The sequence below is a fragment of the Pezoporus occidentalis genome, unplaced genomic scaffold, assembly GCF_034315485.1.
Source record: "Pezoporus occidentalis ecotype Australia unplaced genomic scaffold, CSIRO_AGI_Poc_V1 ctg16, whole genome shotgun sequence".
NCBI lineage: Eukaryota > Metazoa > Chordata > Aves > Psittaciformes > Psittacidae > Pezoporus > Pezoporus occidentalis.
The window spans coordinates 6,506,066-6,526,810 of record NW_026913425.1 but is presented as its reverse complement, the minus strand read 5'-3'; the positions used below and the strand labels follow the sequence as shown (position 1 = coordinate 6,526,810).

At 39.1% G+C, this 20,745-nt stretch overlaps 2 protein-coding genes across 2 annotated transcripts in view; one reads left to right on the top strand and one right to left on the bottom strand.

Moving 5' to 3' along the window:
• PGM5 (phosphoglucomutase 5) overlaps positions 1-2,437 on the top strand; it is a 67,955-nt gene extending 65,518 nt beyond the window's left edge. Inside the window, exon 11 of the mRNA XM_062612475.1 lies at positions 846-2,437. Within this exon, the coding sequence (XP_062468459.1) occupies positions 846-935 (90 nt within the window). The 3' untranslated portion in view covers positions 936-2,437. The remainder of the gene's footprint in view (positions 1-845) is intronic.
• A 2,365-nt stretch (positions 2,438-4,802) lies between these two features.
• On the bottom strand, positions 4,803-7,064 carry TMEM252 (transmembrane protein 252). The gene is made up of 2 exons (XM_062612476.1): positions 6,730-7,064; positions 4,803-5,666 (listed from the first exon to the last, which is right to left on the bottom strand). The coding sequence occupies exons 1-2, from the start codon at positions 7,005-7,007 to the stop codon at positions 5,417-5,419; spliced, it is 528 nt and encodes a 175-aa protein (XP_062468460.1). The 5' UTR covers positions 7,008-7,064; the 3' UTR covers positions 4,803-5,416.
• Positions 7,065-20,745: the final 13,681 nt, after the last annotated feature.

Genomic DNA, 20,745 nt, shown 5'->3' with positions numbered 1-20,745 from the left:
AGATTCCTTCAAATTTAAGCTCTCCAGAATTACTGGTTTGTTTGATTTTATTTTTAAACCTGACGGGCTTAAAGTCAGAATGTAGTTCATTTGAAAGAGGCAGCAGTGGGGAACTTTTGAGGTAATTACCTAGTTTAGTAATCAGTACATGTTTCTCTGAAATTAAAGTTTTCACTGAAAACTCTGCTCTATTTATCTTTGCATATCATTTAATTAACTAAGAGAAGATTCAGTTGGCACGTGAAAAAATGTATTTCACTTGGTTTTCATGTACTATCATAATTGCTGTATGCACTCACCTATCTGGGCAGTTTTATACATGTGGCCAGTAAATAAATCTGTAGCCTGAAACTTGAGAGTTCATGCTGCTAATAATTGTATTATCTTATTTAATACAATTCCAAATATTACTCAGCACATACTTTTGTGATTTCTATTAAGGTAATTGTTACATTACCTTCTGACTCTAAACTTCACAGAAAAAACATCTCATCTACATCGCTTCCACTCATCAGAATAGAAATAATACTACTTTTTTTTTATTTATAGGTTGCTTTGTACAGCAGATTTCACAAGAGCTACACAGTTCTTGTTACATAGACAATTTATCGATGTAGTCTATTTGCTGTTTTTTCTGCATAGCTTAGGTATACTCAGTATAACATTTTATAAAACACATGCTCAGCATGATACTCATTGTATCAAGTATGACAATACAGACACTGGCTGCATTAGTGCTGCTTGTTACTGAATTATTTTTAAATTATTTATCTACAATTAAAGGAGAATTTATAAATCTGTTGATATTTCTGCTTTTTCTAATTCAATGTATTTGTTTTCTTTAGGCTGTGCTGAGTCCTCTTATAGCAATCGCACTGAAAATATCTCAGATTCATGAGAGGACAGGGCGAAAGGGACCCACTGTCATCACCTGAAGCCACAGAAGATTGTTAAACCAGGGCCAAAAGCGAAGCAGCAAGGAAGAGACGGGATCTTGCTGAAACATGTTAGCCATTTGTGCCTTGTATGATTATAAGTTTTCTTGGGGATTGAGGTAGGGAGGGAAGAAAAATTCAGTATAATATTAAGCATATTCATTTGCATTGATCTCCAAATACAGTAGTGTATCGATGTTGTTTTACCTTCAATATCTTAATTTCAGATAACAATATAACCAAAGAAAGAGGCTTTAACCTTCAACTGTTCTCAGCAATGTGACAGAGAAGGAAAACTGCTTGATTTTGAATGCTGTGATAAAAGTTGGAGAGATTTCAGTTAGAAAGAGGGGGGAGAAGTCGCAAAACAAAGACATGCTTGGTAAATATTGTTTGGGATCCTTGTCACCTTCTTGCTGGTTTACAAAGAGGTATACAGAGCATGTCGGAGGCATAAGGGCTGTATACTACACTTTGCAAAGGGTGTATTTCCATACCTGACACCACTCTTCCTCTCCTGTCTCTCCCATTGCTCATACATGCACGCTGGCAGCAGTGTTGTATGCACACTTACACAGGCTCCCAAAGAAGTGGTTATCCCGTATTTTTTTTTACCCCTGCTTTTAAAGCATATCAATGTGACTTACGTATTTAGATTTTCCTGATTTTTTGACTGTGGTTTTTTTTTTTTTCTCCGAAGAAATGCATTTGTGCTATAGAAGCTGATTGTGACCTTCCAGCAATATGTCAGGTGTGGAATCTGGCTGACTTTTGCATATTCTCCATGTCAGGAGGTGATATTGGTGCTTACTGTGTTAGAGGGGTAATCACTGCAAGTTCAGCAATTTTTCATGAAAGAGTTATTATGGAAGTTCTTTAAGTCTTTGGAATACTTATGCGCCACTTACCTCAAAGTGGTAAGTGAAGTGTGTAGTGAAGAGGAAATGAAAACAAATGCTGATGAATTAGTAAATAGAGATACTTGTCTGATTCACCATCTGGACACGGTTTGCGTTAGATTCTGTGTAACAGTGGATCATGGAAAAAAAATCTGGGGAGTGCAAGGGGAGAATAGACATCCCGGCATAGATCTGAGAGGGATATTGGGGATATGGACATCAGCATTTTTCTGCTTGTGAAATGATACTTCAGTTCTAGCTACAATACTGTGCTCTGAAGAAGAAAACAAACACTTTATGCATGTGGCTTGTTTGAAAGCTTTGCTTCCTTGGGAACAGTGCGGTCACTTGTATCATTCATCAAAGTGGCAAGGTGCAACTTGCCTCTTTGCAGTGTGTTTCAATTCGTTGTGGTTGTCAAAGTTTAGTGCGATTTATATAATATTTCAGCAAAGGAGAATGTTTTGATTCAACGCTTCTGTCAAAAAATTGCTACGGCACTTAGTACACAATAAAGAGTAATGCTGTATTTCTGTCTTAATACGTAATTGTGGACAAGACACTGCACTTTCAAGCATCCTAATAAAAATGCCTTTAATACAATTACATAATGTACTTAATTGACTCTAAACAAATCAGGTACTAATGTTGTCACATAGTATTCTACCTTACCAGTGGTAGTCCCATAAAACAAAGGAGACTTGAAGTTGTTAGTTTCTTACAAAGATTTTTGTGGAGCCCTCCAGGGCATTCTCACACAGTCTGGACATCTACTTTTGATTGTAAGAATATTCATCTTTATAGAAATCTTGTTTAACTAATCTTTCATTTTCCTTATGGATCAACTTCCTCTAGGTGCAGGATAGTAAGCTCTTAACTATTGGATCAGACGTGGTCGAACATACTCTGGATTATGACACTTAGTTCAAATTACTGGGCCACAGGAAAGAACATTCTGAAAGGCGGTCCAAGACCTTCTAAAATCTTTTACACATTCTCTGACAATGAAATAATTTCTGATCACATGATGAACTAGCTATACTGGAAAGTGTCCTGTTTGCCAAACTTCTGGGACTGCGATTTGCACTTTGAAAAGGAAGATACTGAAGCCAGGTGTCTTTCAAGATGCAGTGGGAAGACTCATGAGGAATAAATCAGGACTGTGACGAAGCATATTGGTGCTTTTATCAGAAAGTCACTAGAGCACCAGCTGCAGTAGATGGCAGTTTGCTTTCATGAAGACAGTCTTTGTGAACAAAGGATATGTTTTAAAATCTCAGTACTGACCTTCGTCCTGGGCTTCAGAAACAATAGTTGTGTCCCTGCACTGAAATGTAAAAAATGGCTGTGTGCAGTTTTGAATAGCTGTCAAACAAAACTAGCCTAACCCCACATCCATTCACCATCCCTTTTTAATGAATGGATATTGGTAATATGTAACAACTGGTATTTTGCACCAGTTGATTGCTTTTCTATACAAGAAGACAAAACTTTGTAAGGCTGAAGTACAGTGTATATCTTTATATCTGGTACATTTGGGGAAGAACCATAGCCATAATCTCATAAAGCGTACAGCTTTTCCTGAGGTCTTTTATTTATTAACATGAGAAATGAATGCTTGGAAAAGAGCAACATAGGAAAGCTTACGCAAAGATGCAAGGCCACTAAAACCAGACGATACATCTAGCAAAGTGAAAACCATTACTAATACTGTTTGTATTAATATCACAGTATCTGGGTGCTGTGACAGAAACCGAGACCCTTCTGTGGCTATTGTTGGATTAGCAGTCTCATGAAGTCTGGAAATTGCAAGATTGATGCATTGTTCAGCTATGATTGAACTAACATTTACTTGGACAGTATTTCTGTTTCCCAAAACCTCAGCTTTTTCTGTACCCAGCAATACAAAGATAAACTCCCAGCATGCTAGAGGAAGAGGAAAAAAAGGAATTCAGAAAGACTAGTGAGAGAGAGAATTATCTCAAGGTACATTAGCAGAGGGCTGACCCAGGACAGAGAAAGAGGCAGCAAGTGGTGACGAGGATTAGGAGAGGGCAAATTGCTGGATTCAGCTGGAAAGAGATTTGATAAAAGGATACTAATAACACAACAATGGGTTTTAGAGAGGGAAACAGGGAAAAAGGAAGTAAAAGGGAGAAGGGAACATAGTCTAAGAATGATTTTATAATATTCAATATCACCATCATGGCTTACATTTCTGATGTGTATGTAGCCATAATGCTAAAGTTGTGGCCTTGGTGTATGTGGGCATCTGGAAACCCTAGTAATTTTTATGTCTCACTTGTTCTGCAACAAAGACAGGAAAAGTTTGCCCAGGGAGGTAGTATATTTTCTGTTCCTGGAAACATTCAAGGTCAGCCTGGACAGGCCTCTGAGCAACCCACTCCAGCTGAAGACATCCCTGCTCATTTCAGGGGGGTTGGACTAGATGACCTTTAAATGTCCCTTCCAACCCAAACCATGATAGGGTTCTAAGAAAAAACACACCACCTATAGTCAGTGTTGTAGGTCCAAATCTGAATGAACCCCCATCGAATTTTTACTGTCATCTGCAATTATAGATGCCAGTGGCCTGGATGCAAATTTGCCTCAGTGATTTTGTGGAAGAAAGGAAGGAAACCTGTAACAGAAAAAGGTTGAGTCTAAGCCTGACCTCTTTCTAGTACTTGTTCTCTAACCACAATGCCACTTGTGTCAGAAACAGGACACAGGAGCCCTTTTCTAGTTCCCACAGTCTCCAATAAGCTGCAGTGGAAACAAGTGCTTTTAGAGACAGCTCAGAGGACTCAGGGAAGGTTTTTCCTCCTGCAATTGGTAATTCCCTCCTAGGAGCTATGAGCATGACAAGGGTTGTCTCTTTGGTAGCCAGGAAACATACTAAGTATATTGTATTGTGTGCTTATACTGAATCATGAACACGTCGTATCGTACAAGCAAAAGCAAGGCATGTTTTAAATACAAAATTTATTCATTAATTCAATGGTAAAATACTGGCTATTATTACTCCAAAATAAACCAGGTAACTTGGAAGGCATATGATACAAAAATAATCAGTTAAAAAATATAATTTACAATTTCCAAATAAAAGCTGAGTTAGTAGGTTTCCCAAGTCAGCTAATGTTACAAAACCACAAAGACTTTCAGACAAAACTCCATTTGAGGCACAAGACATTTAAGATTAATTATAGCATGATGCTTTTATCTTGCAGCATAGGAAATTCCTATTGTCAGTGATGTTGACTGTTACAAGATACAGCCTGATCATATCTATCTCTATGGAGATTCATTCTTCTTTGAAATACTGAACACATTTATATATATCCCCTCCACCTCCACTCAAACACACAAACAGTCAATGGTTTTCCTGGGCAATTTTAGCCTACATGGTGCACTGTTTAGGGATCACTGATACATGTCTTCTTCCAGTTTTCTTTGTTTCACAGCTGCAGGACTTTGACCTCTGCCTGTCTCAAGTGTTTTGACAGGCGCTGCTCTTTCTGAGGTCCCCTGTCTGTCTGCATCCTGTTGGTAACTGTTTTCTTGTGTGGATGGATGAGTATTCTACTCTCCTTCAGGTTTTGGCTTTTGGTCAGCTGTTTGCTGCTGCTGTAGCTGCTGTGCAAGCAATTCATATGGTGGTGGCTGTTCCTGCTCATTGGTTTCACTGATTAACTCTGCGCTGCTTTCACTATACAGAGGTGGAGGGATACTGAAGACTTCTTGCTGTTTTAGTGCAGAGGCAACTGGCAATGGGTTGGTCTGTTTTTCAGGATCTGTGCTGTATTCGTAGGAGGGTGGATAGAAGTCAGGCCTAAGAAAAAGCGAACCAGAAAGAAACACATGGTGAAATGTGATTTATTTCAGAGAGCTAGGTTGGATGCTTTGTCTGTTAGGTTTCCAAAGTTTCAGTGAGTCTTAAACTGTAAATAAAAACCTAAGTAGGTTTAGATCAATGGAATACATTACTATAAAACAGCAGCATAGTTGGAACAATTACCTATGTCTTTCTACAAAAAAATGTGCTATTAAACCACAGAATTCTAAAAAAAAAAACCCTTTCCCACAAAGAGCTCCCACCCATGGCATACAAACATTCATGTTTGTGTGTATTTCAACAAGTGACCAAGAAAAGTTTGATTTGAAGAAGAAAGAGATCATTGTCCAAAGTAGGTTAAATTAGTGATTTATAAATTATTACAATAATCATGGTTTTCCAGTTTCAGAATTCATTTTGTATGTTTCTGCTTATCTAACCAAAATTTGCTGGATGCCATTTCTGTAGTGTCTTTAGAGCACCTGTTGTCAGTATTTCTGATGCAGATTCCACAGCAGTCCAAGAAAAATTATGCATCCAGTCAGCATGTTAAAGCCTTTTGTCAGGCCTAGTGCCAATCAGTTTAAGAAACTCTCTTTCTCAAAGTATCAGTCTTTTGACAAGAGCACTTGAGTAAAAAGCATGTAGAGAGCTGAAGCTCCCTGCATACCTCAAGTAATATGAGCACCTATCCCGCAGCAGCACATCTGGGATTGTCTGCTGAGATGGAGCTAAGGATGCTCCTGCAGAAGCTCCATCAAGTCAGTGTAGCTGCACCTGCTGCCTCCACGCATGGCTTTGGACTACCCTCTGCAGCCTGCTAAGTTTCCTGTAGAACACCTTACCTTATGTCTTGCTTGCACAAACTCCTGTTTGTTCACATTGCTACTTTCTCTAGCAAATCAAATTTCAGACTACGGCTGTCTCCAGAGAAATACGATAAAATGGCTGTATATTTTTTATTTAACAAGCACCTTGTATTGCTTCATCCATCTCACAGTATGTTTGCAAAACAGCATACCTTCCTCTCAATTCAGCAGCAGCAGTTTGCAACACATACCTGTCTATGGTGCTGACACGTAGCTCTCTAAGGCTGGGATTTAGTATGAAGATGCTGCTGAGGCCCCTGTATTTCAAGACTTCATGGAAAGTGCTCCAGAAAATGCCAGCCACAAGGAGAAAGAACCCCAAAGCCAACAGGCAATAAAACACCAGTTCATTATTTCCACATCTGCAGGTAGAGGAATTCGTTGAAATGCACAAGACCCCCAGACACATAGTGGAGAAACTGAGTAAGAACACTAAAAGACGAATGAAGGTAAAAGCACCTTTTGGCATCCTTCCCAGCAGACACAGTACTTGGTTTCTGCCTGCTGTTTACTTGCTGGGTCTCTCAGCTGTGTTTCTCATCTTCATGCATTGGTATTTTATACGCTTCAGAATCAATTGGCCTTTGGACAATTAAGAGAAGCATGACTATCTTTTAAGATACTCATTAACTCTTTGAGGTACTCATAAGCTCTTTGAGATTAGTTTGCAATCTTAAACCTATTTTAAGGAAGGAAACAGAAACATCCCTTTGCTTCTGTAAATTTCTGAAGTGCATACTGAGCAGCTGCATTCATTGCATGTAACAATTTGCAATGGTTTACACACTTAGCTGGTTTATGAATGAGACCTATATTTGTTTTGAACAACCCCCTTCTCCAAAACGCCCCAACAACAAAGGCAGTGTTCATAACTCCCTGTTTAAAGTTGGAAGGGAAAATATACTTCTTTCTTAATCACGTTTTCATCCGCTGAAGTGGATTTTGGTCTCCGTCTGTCTTTAACACATTATTCAACTGCCTTGATGCTTTTAATTGTTCTTTGAAAAAGGATAAATTCTACCTTACAATGTGATACGATCAATGACTTTAGTAAATAAAAGAAATCAGCATTGCATAATGTCAAAAAAGGTTATAGGCATACAAGACATCTTGGCTCCAGGTTCAATTGTACCCCAATTCCTTTAGCATCATTCTCTTTTCTCTTCCAGCAGTTTGTATTGAGTGATTTTCAAAAAGATAAGTGCTCAAAGCTATGCAGGAGCACCTATACCCTGTTTCCAGTTTTTCTCACTTCTGGCTTACTTTTGATGTTTCAGATCATACAGATTGCACACACACATAAATACTGAGTTATTCATGACTGGTATCCAAAGTTCAAGGAGTTACTGTAATTTGTATCTTCTGTAGTACTTGTCCTTCTGCTACCACACAGTACTTACTGAAATAATTGTTTTAATGGAAACACATTTTTGTTCCTGTTTTCTGTTTATTGTACTCACTCATCTGCATGCTTTGATTTTATAGCTGGAACATGACAGCATCATGTCCGTGGTGATGTAGGCTAAGTTAATCGTCACAGAAAAAGCTAGGCAGGAAGTTACATTATGGCTATGTGAAGACATTTGAGAATTCAGATACATTCCCGTTCTATTCTAGGAAAAGAGATAAAAAGAAATATTAGGAAAAACTGCTAATGAAGAAGTTACAATAATAAAATGACTCTTAGAAGAATCAAAAGCTAATGAGGCTACACCTCACATGGTGAGAAGAACTGGTTTGTATGATAAACTTCAGCTTCAGAAAAACAAATTAATTTCCTATCCCAGCCAGTTCCCTTATAACTACAAAATCCAAGAGAAGCAAGCGAGACCTGTCAGTGGCAGCTGCTGGCTCTGCAGCATTTTGAAGGCAGAATCAGCCCACCACAGGAGGATTGGCCTTGCAGTGCAATTGCAAGGTGCAGTGAACTGGGGACTGCTCAACATTGACCCCAGCTATGGATGGAGGGGTGGCCAAGGAATGAGGTGTTGGTCCCTTGTGGTGCTGTGGGACAAGAAGAAATAAAAGACCTTTTTTTATGGGGAGGCTGTATGTCTGCCAATTGTTTCACATTTGCACATCTTCCTATTTTTGCAAGCTGCAGAAGATCAATGCTCTCTGCAAGAGGCCAGTTAAGTCCCTGACAACAGTCTATGGGTATCTTGTCCTTTAAGAAAACACTTGATTTCAAATTACTGAATCTCATGTAGGATGTATTTGAGAAAAAGGAAGACAAACTGAGGAGCTGAAATAGCCCCATAATGCTGTTTAATTTTCAGTATGCCATTATTTTTCCTATTTTCTGTCACTTAAGATTTTCTGTAATGTTGTCCTTGGCCTTTTTCAACTACCCTGACATTTTGCAGCTTGACTGTTTTACTGGCAGTGAGTGTCTTGGACTGCATCAGGCTGGATGAGCAGATTTCCAATTTCTTGTACAAAACAGGAAGAAAGCTGCTTCTAATGAGGGTCAGGTGGGAAAAGGGAATGGCTAACATGGTGTAAAGGTTGCTGAGTAGAACTGGCTTCAGACCAAGGTCAAAAGGTAGCAGTCCAGACGCACAAAAAAGCAATTCTTAGGAAGTGTGATTGAAAATTAACTTAATGGATGTTCCACTGGGCGATTTGACAACTGCGACTGTTTTGCAATTTGTATGCCACTTGGAAAGGTCATTGCTTACCCTGTATCCTGTTGAAACCTGTAAGGCAGTTTTCTCAGGAACCAGTTGCTGGAGTTATGAAGCTTAAAAAGAAATCAGTGATATCAGACACATTTTAATGAAATTTTTCAAACAAATCCACATTTTTAAAAATGCTAATAAAATGGAAAACATAGAACTCAGAAAATTTAAAAATAGACAAAATAGATATTTTCATGAAAATATGTGGGATATAGTAGTACCAGCTGCATATCATATTATAGCACATGATATATCACATTACGGGTCCCTTGTGCTACTGCCACTAAAAGATCGTATTTCACCAGAAATTTCAAGATTGTATGTTTTGCTCTAGTCTGAAATGTGTTCTTTTTAATGAACTGAAAACCAGCCTTCTTTTTCTCTTCTTTATATTTAGCACCCTAAATGATTCAAAGGGTATTTTACATTCCTGTCAATAATTCAGTGCAGTTTTACCAATGGGTCTCTCTTTAGCAATTCTAGTGTTCATTAAAAATTTGTGCTTGATAGCATGTAAAATTATTTTAAGCTCTGCAGACATAGTCTTTTCTCTGTATCATACCTGAATTAATCACAATGGTTTTGAGAGTATTGTAGCCTTTGAGAATGCGTAAGAGTAGAAGCAATGCAAGCATCAAAACTGTATTTCACAGGCTAGTTCCCAGCTTATGAATTTGCTGATATCTATGCAAATCTAGATGTGTGAGCAGAGCCAAGGACAGTCTTTGTCTTTGGAGACACTTTGGTGTTACGAGGTTTGGATGCTATCTGTGAATGAATGATTGAACTATATAAAGAAAACAGTTCAGTTTATTAAATAAATACTTAAAAGGATGAGGGCTGAAATAGTTTGTAAAGAGTAAGCTGTAGCATTTTTACTGAGAAATTTCCCCAATTAGTTGAGAATGGTCTACCCCAGAAGTGGGTAGAACAAATAAGCAATAAATACTTACAGTAAGGAAAATATAGATACTCATCTTTAAAATCGCTGAGAAATCTGAGTTTTAACAAATAATATTGAGATGAAGCTGAGGGGTTCTCAGCAGATGCGATGGTTTCTGTTCTAATTTCTTATTCTCAGAAAGGGAATGTTAGCTTCCTGTGTCAAAAATATACCACTAGACATCATTCTGTCTGCAAGAATTTATAAAGGAATCATCTACCATTGAAAATAAAAGCATACTGTATTTGTCTTATACTCACATCTTTTAAAATATCACATCTTACATGATATCCAAGAACCTATGAAAGAGCTGAATAGCATATGCATTCCTATCAACTTACAGGTAAAATACTATTTTGTGCAAGAAATCAAAGCAGAACATATAGCTTCTACACATACTTCCAAACAGGGCTCAGATAAGCATGCAAACATATGACATGCGGCATTGACCATATGAACTGTTCTGCCCTCCTCTAGGAAAGGTGAGAACTACTCTTGGCATTTGTTTGATCTACCTTTAGTTTTACATTGAGGAAGGCACTGAAGCGCAGTCCTGTTGGCACTGATGCCTATTTACTATTGGCATAAGGAGCGAAGTCAGGTCTTCAGGCATGGCTGTAAGACTTCATCAGTTTTGTCAAAAGCAGATTAAAAGTGAACTTTGAAGGAACTGCTGATAGCTCATGTTCTAACAAAGCACAAAAACCTTACAGTTAGCTCTTTGGTGGTACTGGAAGGTTTAATATTAAAGCAGGAGTTTGTATTTGCTTTCAAATTTGGTTAAATATTATAATATAATTAGATTGAATCTCCTGAAACTCTTATTTGACCTCCACCATTCCAGGAGGTTGGCTAAGCTGTACAATCAAGTATCAGATGCTAACAGATAGTTAGAGTTTAATTGTTACAGGTGTAACTTTTCAGAGTTTTAAGTAGGAAAGACACAAAAGCTCTGCTATAGTTTCAAGGAAATATCCTGTAACACAGTTTTATGTGAAACCAACAAATAGTCCCAAGTAACAAAGCCTTGACATAACTTTATTTTTAAGAGAATCTGGTGTCAGAAATTACAAATCGCTGGTTTGTTTTTGTTTTTTTTAACTGCAGTGCATTCTTTGGTATGTGCTTTCATTTGCAGTGGTTTACCCACCTCTGATTTGGACCAAGAAAGTTGTCCAGAACTTGAGGTAGCCTCAACAGTCCATCATTCATGCAGTCAGGTTTCTGAAGAATCAGGTTCTCAGCACTTCTTACAGTATATCCGAGTTGCTCAAACAAATGAGGGGCTTGGAAATCACAAGAAAATACAAAATCAAAATAAATTAAATAAAAAAATAAAGGGGTCAGTGCAGCTGCCTAGGCAGTAGTTAGCACAATTGCACAATAGCTGGTGAAACACATGGAAGAAATCATTAGTCGCTAGCGCACAAAAACGTTTCACTGTGTAAAATTTTCAGTTTTGTGCAAACGAACAGCCATGGCTGAGGGAGAATGGGTCAGCCATACTCATAAAAAAAAACCAAACCAGAGAGCAGAGTGATATGGAAATTCACAGTCGAAGGTGGAAGTCAGAGATGAAGGTCTGCATTTTGGTGAGTGGACCTAGGAACATCAGCAGAGTACCAGCAGACTCCTAGTGCTCTTCAATTTTCAGTTCAGAAACCTGATACTGGCAGGAAGTACATACACAACACTGCTCATTAATGCGCAAAGCAAGGAGACCTATGTCTAGATGGCTGCTGTAAGGGAAAATGGAGTGCAGGATACTGATACCTCCCTGGTGATTCAAAGAGGAACATGTTCGGACTGAGGATCTGAATTGCACCACCAGCAGTTGACAATCCAGTTGCAAAAGCTCACTAACTTCACAGCTCTGAGAGGATCTCTGTTCTCCTTGCAGGCTGATACAGAATACTGTACTGGCATTGCTTGTCATGATTTGAAGGTCCTTCCCATATATGATATAGGAACATGTCATGCTCTACAGAATGCACATGCCAATTCTGCCTCCTTTGTATTCACCAGCCTTACCCCTTGGGCTAATGGGCACTTCCACCTCAGAAGATGAATTGGTTAGGATGGTCACCAGTTATCTGCAGGAAAGGAGTGGGCCTCTTTTGAAGTCATCCACTGAGTCCTTCCATCAGCTGTGGAGAAGTAGAGTGAGCACTGTTTCTGGTCAAGGAGGTGATACAGACTGATCTATACATACCTAAGACACAACCTGGTCTGCAACAGCATGGAGGTCCAAATGCATCAACAACTCCAGCTGCTTTATAGAGGAGGTAAAAGCTGTGCTCCTGGTCCAGCACTCTACTGCTTACCTCTTGCTGGGATATATAGCCACACTGGGAAAAGGTAGAAAACCCGCCTTTATTCTTTGGGGTATAAAGTTTAGGAAGATTTTAAGCAGTACAGCTGATGGGGCTGGGACTAGAAACCCTAAGTAGAAACAGAGCTGGTGGTGATGCTGGAGGCAGAGTCAACATTAGTGAGACTATACTGTGTAACATAGATTTTTGTTTTGGATAGATCCTTAAGGTATTTGCTGCTGAGCTGGTGGATGATATGATGACACTCAAAAAGAAGCTAAGAAAACCACAGCTTTTGACTGAAAACCCAAGGAAGGGAAGGCAAAAGAAAAAAAGTATAAAGGTAGCAGAAAAGTGGAAAAAGAAAAGGGGAATAAGAGGCAGGGAATGTGTGCTGTACCAGGCTGACTCAGGTCCCTAGGAACCAACAGAGCAATGCAGAAACAGATAAACATTTCACAGACAGGTGGCCCCACAAGAGGCATAAAAATTAAATCTGCAGTACTGCTGATGACACTCATGGCTTGATGACACAGCTGCAATGCAGGCAGATACAACAGTAGGAGGCATCAAAAAAGATCTCTTCTGCAGGAATGTAGAAGCATTAATATCCCTACTCAAAAGCAATGCTGCCATGCATGACTTATGTTACCTTGGTCAAGGTTCCACTGAGCCTGCAGCTGATGCAAAGAAGCATTATAAAGTAAACAGGTGAATCAAGAGCCTGTTGTACAGGAAGCAACTGAAAGTGCTGGACGTGTTGTACTTGGCAAAGTGAAAGCTGAGAGGCAATATGGTTATTGTCTACAAACACATCAACATGTGAACACCAAGAGGGGAAGAAAAAGAAATATTAAAACTATTGCTGACAGAAGCACAAGGAAAAAAAAATATGCAAAATAGCCAGGAAGAAACTTAGACTGGAAATTAGTAGGCTTAGAAGAGGGAAATTCTTGGTTCACTTCACAATCATGAGGAAAAAAATATAATAGCTATTAAAATAGCTTAATAGCAACGGACTAAATGCCAGTGGGTTCCCACCACAGTGACTAGTTTCCTTGGCTCATATTCCCGAGACACTTCACTTAATCAGGCTTCAGTAAAAGAAGGATATAAACCCTGTAAGAATTATAAAGTTCACTTATTGATATTAACAGATGAACCTGAATGACAGTTTATTGTCTTATGAATCAATATAACATACTCTAACTAAAACAACACTTGTCTTTGAGAGAAATAATGTCTGTCTTCCTCTTTCCTTGCTAGCATATTGCCTCCGAAGCAGGAAAGCATAAAAGGCATTTTACCTGCAAAGTTGAAGGTGAAACCTTGTCCCCAATTCATTGTGTCAGCAATTTAATATACTTCTTCTGTTGATCATTTGTTTTCTGGAGGAAGAAGAAATGTGAGCCTGCAGCCATACACCTGCAGGACACCTCACACTAGCTTGATGGCTAATGCTTTATTTTCCCAGGTAATTTGTTAGAAGCTGCCTCCCCATCTCCCTCGTCCCAGAAGACAATCCCTGAAAGCATGCGTGTCCATCACTGATATCTGTTTCTATCCACCTGATCCACACTAGATCTCGTAAGTAGGATGTCCCACAGTCTTGATTCTGGTTTTTTATTATCCTAGTTATCTTTATTATATTTTACTACCCTAATCATTGAATCCATTTGTCTGAATCACAGAAAAAACTATGAAATGGTACAACTTCAGAAGTTTCTCCTCTAAAAATGCAGCTGCTGATCACTGTCTTTATATTTGTGTTACTGCACATAGCCAGAACTACATTTCTGTCCAGGCTCAGCCCCTGGATTTCACAGGTATATGCATCCTTCAAAACCGTCAATAATCTGACCTTGAAGATAAGCAGAATTCAAGCCCTGTGCATTTACTCTTCGGCTCCTAGTAAACATTGTGATGAGTAGTTTAGCTTCTGGAATAGCGTTTTCCAGTCAGCATAAACCACTACCCAAGGGAATATGTGCCTGCCTCCCAGCTCACAGTGACTGCCCTGTGTCCTTTCCAGCCCCCTTTTCCCTCCCTTCTCATTCAATTCAGCACTCAAGTTCAAATGGCCACAGTGTGAATAGAGAAGGGAACTGTTTTTTTCCTGCTGATCTGGTTCACCTTGCAGCTGCTCAGCCCCTGGACCCAAGTGGAGGAGCAGGTAGAAATGGGCAGCTGGGGTACGGAAAGGGGCAGAAATTCACCTTTTGTCGTCTGTGTACTGATTGCATACCCACATTACTGATTGCACACCCACAGGAGAAATAGTTAATAGCTACATTCTGTGTAAGGTTTTTTATTTCTCAGACAGAAGTGCTCCTCTCTAGCTGTCATTCACACTCACTTTCTCTTTCCCCCCTGTTCTTTGTTTCCATCTTCTCCCAGCTTTACATATTACCCAATTCCCTTTGCAAAGCCAAATTTCTTTATTGCTGCTGCATTGTCATTGGAAACCAGCAAAGCTTCAAGTTTAACAGCAATAAAGTGTTGAATTTTAGCTCTCCATTATAAAACAGGTGTCAATAAGTTGAATAGGTAAGAGGAACTCAAATAGCTGTAGCTGGAGCACATGGTGTATGAGAAAAATCTGGGGGAGGAGTGCTTGTTCAGCCCCATGGGAACAGGAAGGGAGCTTATTGAGAGGAGAAAGCCAGAATTTTCTCTGAAGTGAAACACCAGAAGTTAAAAAAGCAGACAGGTGAAAGCTGCAATAAGGAAGCAGGGAGCGGTGCAGTTCCGGCACAGAAACTGCAATCTCAAACCTTTCAGATTTTCAGAATTGGGCAACTTGACCTAGCTTTACAGTTAGCCCTGCCTGGAGCAGAAGCCTGGATTAGGTGACTTCCATAGGTGTTTTCTGATCTAAGTTTTTCCTTCGTTTGGCATTACCTAAAACGCAGCAACCTACTAGCTAGTATTTTGAATATAATCGCCATTATTTCTTATGACAACCATGAGATACAAGAATGTAATTAATTCATATTCCTTTCTAGCAGCAAGCTCTTCTTTAACAGTACACTACTTTTTAGCATAAAAATTTTGTCATGAGGACTGATGATTATTGGTGCAGAAATGTAGCTGGCAATATTTTTCCATAAAATTGAAATGAAATAATGTAAAAGACTGCTGTCCACCTTCGTTGGCTGAATCATTTAAACAAATCCTAAACATGTTGCTATATATTGTGAAACTTTCAATTATTATTAAGCAGTATGTGCGAGTAGGTTTATTATTTTTAGGCTGAACAGCAAATTTATTGTAAGACGCCTCACTTTGGAAACATTGCAGACTACCTCTTCTCTATATTATGTTATTTGCTTAATGAAGATAGATACATTTTAGAGGGGAAAGTATCCAATACTTGTATTTTTTTCAACATTTTTCACTGTTTTCCACTTTCCTAGTGGACCCCATCCTGTCTGCTTGCAATCCACTTTCCTGAACCTTACAGATCCTGTTCTTGCTTACTGAAAAAGGAAATCCTGCTTCCCTTTATCACAAAGCATTGAACCTGAATATTGCCAAAAGTTGATACAGTCTCCTGTTCTTGAGTTATTCTTTAGTACCTCCTTCCTTTGCAATTTGCCTTGCCTTCAGACATTATGTCTCTCAAAATGATCATCTAATCTCTGTGAAAGACTAGTTTAAGGGATGGTTCTTCAAAAATCATCACAATCCACTTGCTGAAAAACAGAGATTTGAATTAGTTTTTTAAACGTGGAGAAAGCGCATTGGTTTCTATGTTACTCTCTATAGAATTACAGAAAGGGTTGTGCTACAAATATGGGATGATTAATGAGTGAGCCACTTTTAAACATCTGCCGAACAGGGCCTGGATTTGGATCCTCAAAGTCATCTCACAAAGGCTACTTGCTCATTTGGTTAGGAAAACATATTAACTTCTGATTCTCGCAGAGATATCCATGAATGTTACTTTCATTAAAAACCAGCCTTGAACTCATCATGGTTTGAAATGCAGTTCAAGTTTGCACTAAGATGAGTCTCTCTAGATGCTTCTCTTTGTAAGGCAACTCCCTGAATGAAAGTATTCAAAAAATTTTGCAAGTGCAAATCCCAGAAGCCACAGAAGTGAGCAAGTGAGCTAGATCAGTAAGAGAAAGGGATTCACCATGAATACAGTATTACATGCTGCCAATAACTCCCTCTCTTTTAAATGTTTATGGTTATCATAATAACTCATTCCTGTAAGTCCAATATTAACTAAGAGTAAGAAAAACTGTGATATCAGCAGATTGCCTTGGGTTTGGCAGCATTTCTAGTGCGTAATAAAAGAGCAGAGCTGGCAAGATGAACATACCAGGTGTCCTGAGCTAACCTGCAGGAATTCACTGCTGCAGTCGGCACTGACGTGCATCCACCCTGTGGCTTTCTGACGCCTCCAGTTCAAACTGCTCTGCAGGCATGTCATACACCCAAACTCAAAGGAAAAGGCCCTAGATTGCAAGCCAGTTGGTGTGTGCTTCATTGAATGCTGTAAAGATCTGCTGTAAAAAAGTATTACTTGTATGGGTTGAGACTGTTTCCTACATATTTTGTGAGACAGAGGCATGAATGAGATGCCTTTCTCCTTACATGCTTTGCTGATTCAGGCCCTTTTCCCCTTCATTTTGCCTCGCACTCTTGCAGGTCTTCCTTTGTTCTCTTTCTTCTCATTTTTCTGAGTTTCATCTGCTTTCCTCACACAGCAGTGACCCGTTATGGAGACAGCTGTGCTTCTGCCTCCTTGTTTGCACTGGTTCAAAGGGCTTAGGGGCAGCTGCCACACCAGAACTGCCTTACTCTCACAATAAAACAGCTCTAATGCACCTGAAAGGTGTATTTCTGAGCCTAGATCAGAGCTGGGAACTGTCCAGCTTTTTGCAACTCTGACAAGCCTACCACTTCCCCACATCTCAGATCTGACAGGAGGAAGGTTGTATTTCTGTACTCCTCCAAGTTGATTATGTATCAACCAAGTGAGAGGGACGGAGCTGTTCCAGTACAGACACACTCAGCATGGGTCCCCAAATCCAATACGTTTTCATTTTCACACCTCAATTTTAATTCTGCTATATCCTGTCATTCACACATTACTGCTGAATGAAACATACTCTGTTTAAAGAACATTTGTTGCTATTCAGTTCTTTTTCACTGGGAGAAATTCAGACTAGAAGAGATATAATGAATTTTTTTCTTGTTACTTGCCTGTAATGCAACTTTAATGATTTCCCCTCACCTCCCCAGCTGTGCAACAACAAAGCCAAGCTTTGGACTGAGCAATTCATAATCATCTCACTGTGGGAGCTATTTCCTTTTGTTTAACTCAAAACATGTTGAACTGTTAGTGACAACTTTAATGTTAAGGCTCCGTCTGCATATTTCCTTGTTGAAAGTTAAGTCACCTTGCACTGGTAAAGACATAAAAGCAAACCATCATATTTAGTAGTCTAATTACCCATCTGTATGGAGAATACAGTCTTGTGAACCAAGCCCTCCCCCCTAACAGATTTCTCTATTAATTAATCTTACCAAGGTGGAAATAAAACTAAATGCTCCAGGTAAAAGAAGAACAGACTGTTTTAGTGTGCCTTAATCCATGACTTTGGAAAAACATGAACATGTGAATGCTTTATCGCCTGCAGTGAGTGAAATAAATTGAGAGTTAAATTGTTTCATAATGTTCCATAGATGGAAATTTATATCTGTTTTAAAGGTTTCAGTTCACAGTCCTAGTCCTCACCTTTAACTAGCAATCTGAAAAGATGTTAATATTCTTAACAAAAAAAAAAAAGAAAAAAAAAAAGCTGATAATTTTTCAATCTATACATCTTTCCCACTAACCTGAAGTCCCCATTTCTCAACCCTTATTTCGATACAGTGCTGGCACCTTTTCACCCCATGGAGTCTCCCACCTGGTAACTCTGACCTCACATGAACAATGTGAGGCACTGAACAAACATGAGTTGAAAAAATATCCTTGAAAGAAGAGATTACAGACCAAATACAGGGTAAAAGACCTTATCTGCATCTACTGTATGACTGAGAGTACAACGATCACAGTGAGAGAGTTGTGCTTATAACCAATAGTCCTAAATACAGGTTATCTAAGTTGGAGTTCTCTTCCACCCTCTTAACTATGATTGCAGAAAAACACATGCCACTCACAGAAAGCAAAGCTGACACTGTTATATCCTACTGCCCAAGAAGAGTTTCTCTAACCTGAGACTAAATCCATGGTACTTGGTTATTTGCACCAAAAATGCATCCATGTTCATTAGCTTGAAGGAGAATGTATACTTAAGTCTCATAGAGCAAGCAGGTAGGAAGGAAGATGAAAAACAAATGGTTAGCCTTAAGAATGATTTATAAAGCAAGAAATAAAGAAGTCCCAAGAAAAGTACTAAAAGAGAAATTCTGTGTGCTATTAAAATAAAATGGAAAAGTGTAGGATACAAAAGGTCTGAATTTTGTTTTCCTTTTTTTTTCACAATAATCAGGCAGATGATGTCTGGAACATGTAAATTGTACATAGTTGGTTGAGAAATCTTTGTATATGACTACTACAAAGAGTGTCCATGTCCAAGCTTTTGGGCTGCATGGTAGAGTACTACTCCTGTTCTGTTCTGTTCTGTTCTGTTCTGTTCTGTTCTGTTCTATTCTATTCTATTCTATTCTATTCTATTCTATGGAAGTTGTGGACTGGGTGGCATGAAACTATTCACCGCAGCATCAGCAGTTGTGTCAGCAGCCAGGAAAATTTGCTTCTATAACAACAGTTTTAGCCATCATTACAATAAGAACCCTTTTAACTTCACTTGTATGTTAACTTTAACTTGTATATTGGCCACATGATGAGGAGCAAACACCAGCAAAACTGTACTGCCCAGCTGTACTGCCCAACAGCCTTCTGCAATGCTGCAGAAGAGTGCTGCAGGCCGCACCATCTTGGAATCATAGCACCAATCAATCATAGAGTAGTTTAGCTTGGAAGGGACATTTAAAGGCCATCAAGTCCAATCTGTCTGCGATGACCAGGGACATCTTTAACTATATCAGGTTTCTCAGAGCTCTGTTCAGCCTGACCTCAAATGTTTCCAGAGATGGGGCATCCACCACCTCTCTGGGCAATCTGTTCCAGAGTTTCACCACCCTCACTGTAAAGAATTTCTTCTTTATATCTAGTCTGAATCTACCTTCCTTCAGTTTAAAACCATTACCTCTTGTCTTATTACAACACGCCCCACTAAAATGTTTGTCCCCATAGGCCCCCTTTAAGTACTGAAAGGCCACAATAAGGTGTCCCGAGTCTCCAACCCCCAGCTATCTCAGCCTATGTCCATAGGAATAGCTACAGGACACTTTCAGAAAAAAAGAGATGAACACTTTTGTGAGTTCCTATGAACAAACATCTCCATTAATAAACTGGCAACAGTAATTTTTATTGTTCCCTTTGCTATTTCAGTACCATGAAGTATTATGCTTTCAGAGTTCTGAAATGTACTTCAATTGCTTTCAGAAACAACAAAAAGCCTCCATCCGGTACATAAATGCCAGACACTTTGCATATTTCCAGGAGGGGGTAATAATTATTATTGCATTTACGGAAGACTGCTAAAGGAAGCATCTGAGCAGTACTACTGTAGCAAATTTATCTCTGTGCTTTTGTCTCTGAGCATGCATATCAACACTGGTGTGCAGCAGCTCAAGGCAAACCCATTGTGTATGATCTCTTCTGACAGCCATCCACAGACGTACATCAATAAAACTATTGCCTTCAAATAACCATATAATTTGGAAAAAAGGAAGTGCCAGAAGCTAAGCACAGCAGAAAATTACTTGAACTTGGTTTCTTTTGCACCCCCAAAGCATAAGTACATAATATGTAGAATGCAGTTGACATGCATGTATTAACAATTTTCCAAGACATTAATGCAAAATAAATGATACTGTATTTTCACAAACTAATTTATTTTGCTCATATGCTTCCTGTATACACAGAGGTGACATTTGCCTGCTGTGGGAGTGGCTTATATTCATGATTGCAAATGGAAGCAGTAGCTGACAGATACTCCACTATTTCTTTCTCCTGTGTACAGACAACCCATAAACCATAACTCAGTCCTGACTTCTCAAGAAACCTCATCTGATTAAGTGCAGAGTCCAGAGGCCTCTTGAAGTAAAGCATAAAAATACTGTCTTCCTTTCAACAAGTGAGGCTCACAGTATTTGCCAGCTCCTGCAGAACTCAGGGTAGCTTTC

Coding starts and splice junctions, on each gene's coding strand:
- TMEM252 (XM_062612476.1), bottom strand. CDS start 7,007: ATGCCAAAAGGTGCTTTTACCTTCATTCGTCTTTTAGTGTTCTTACTC. Junction 5,667..6,729: donor CGTGTCAGCACCATAGACAG/GTATGTGTTGCA, acceptor GCTTTTTCTTAG/GCCTGACTTCTATCCACCCT.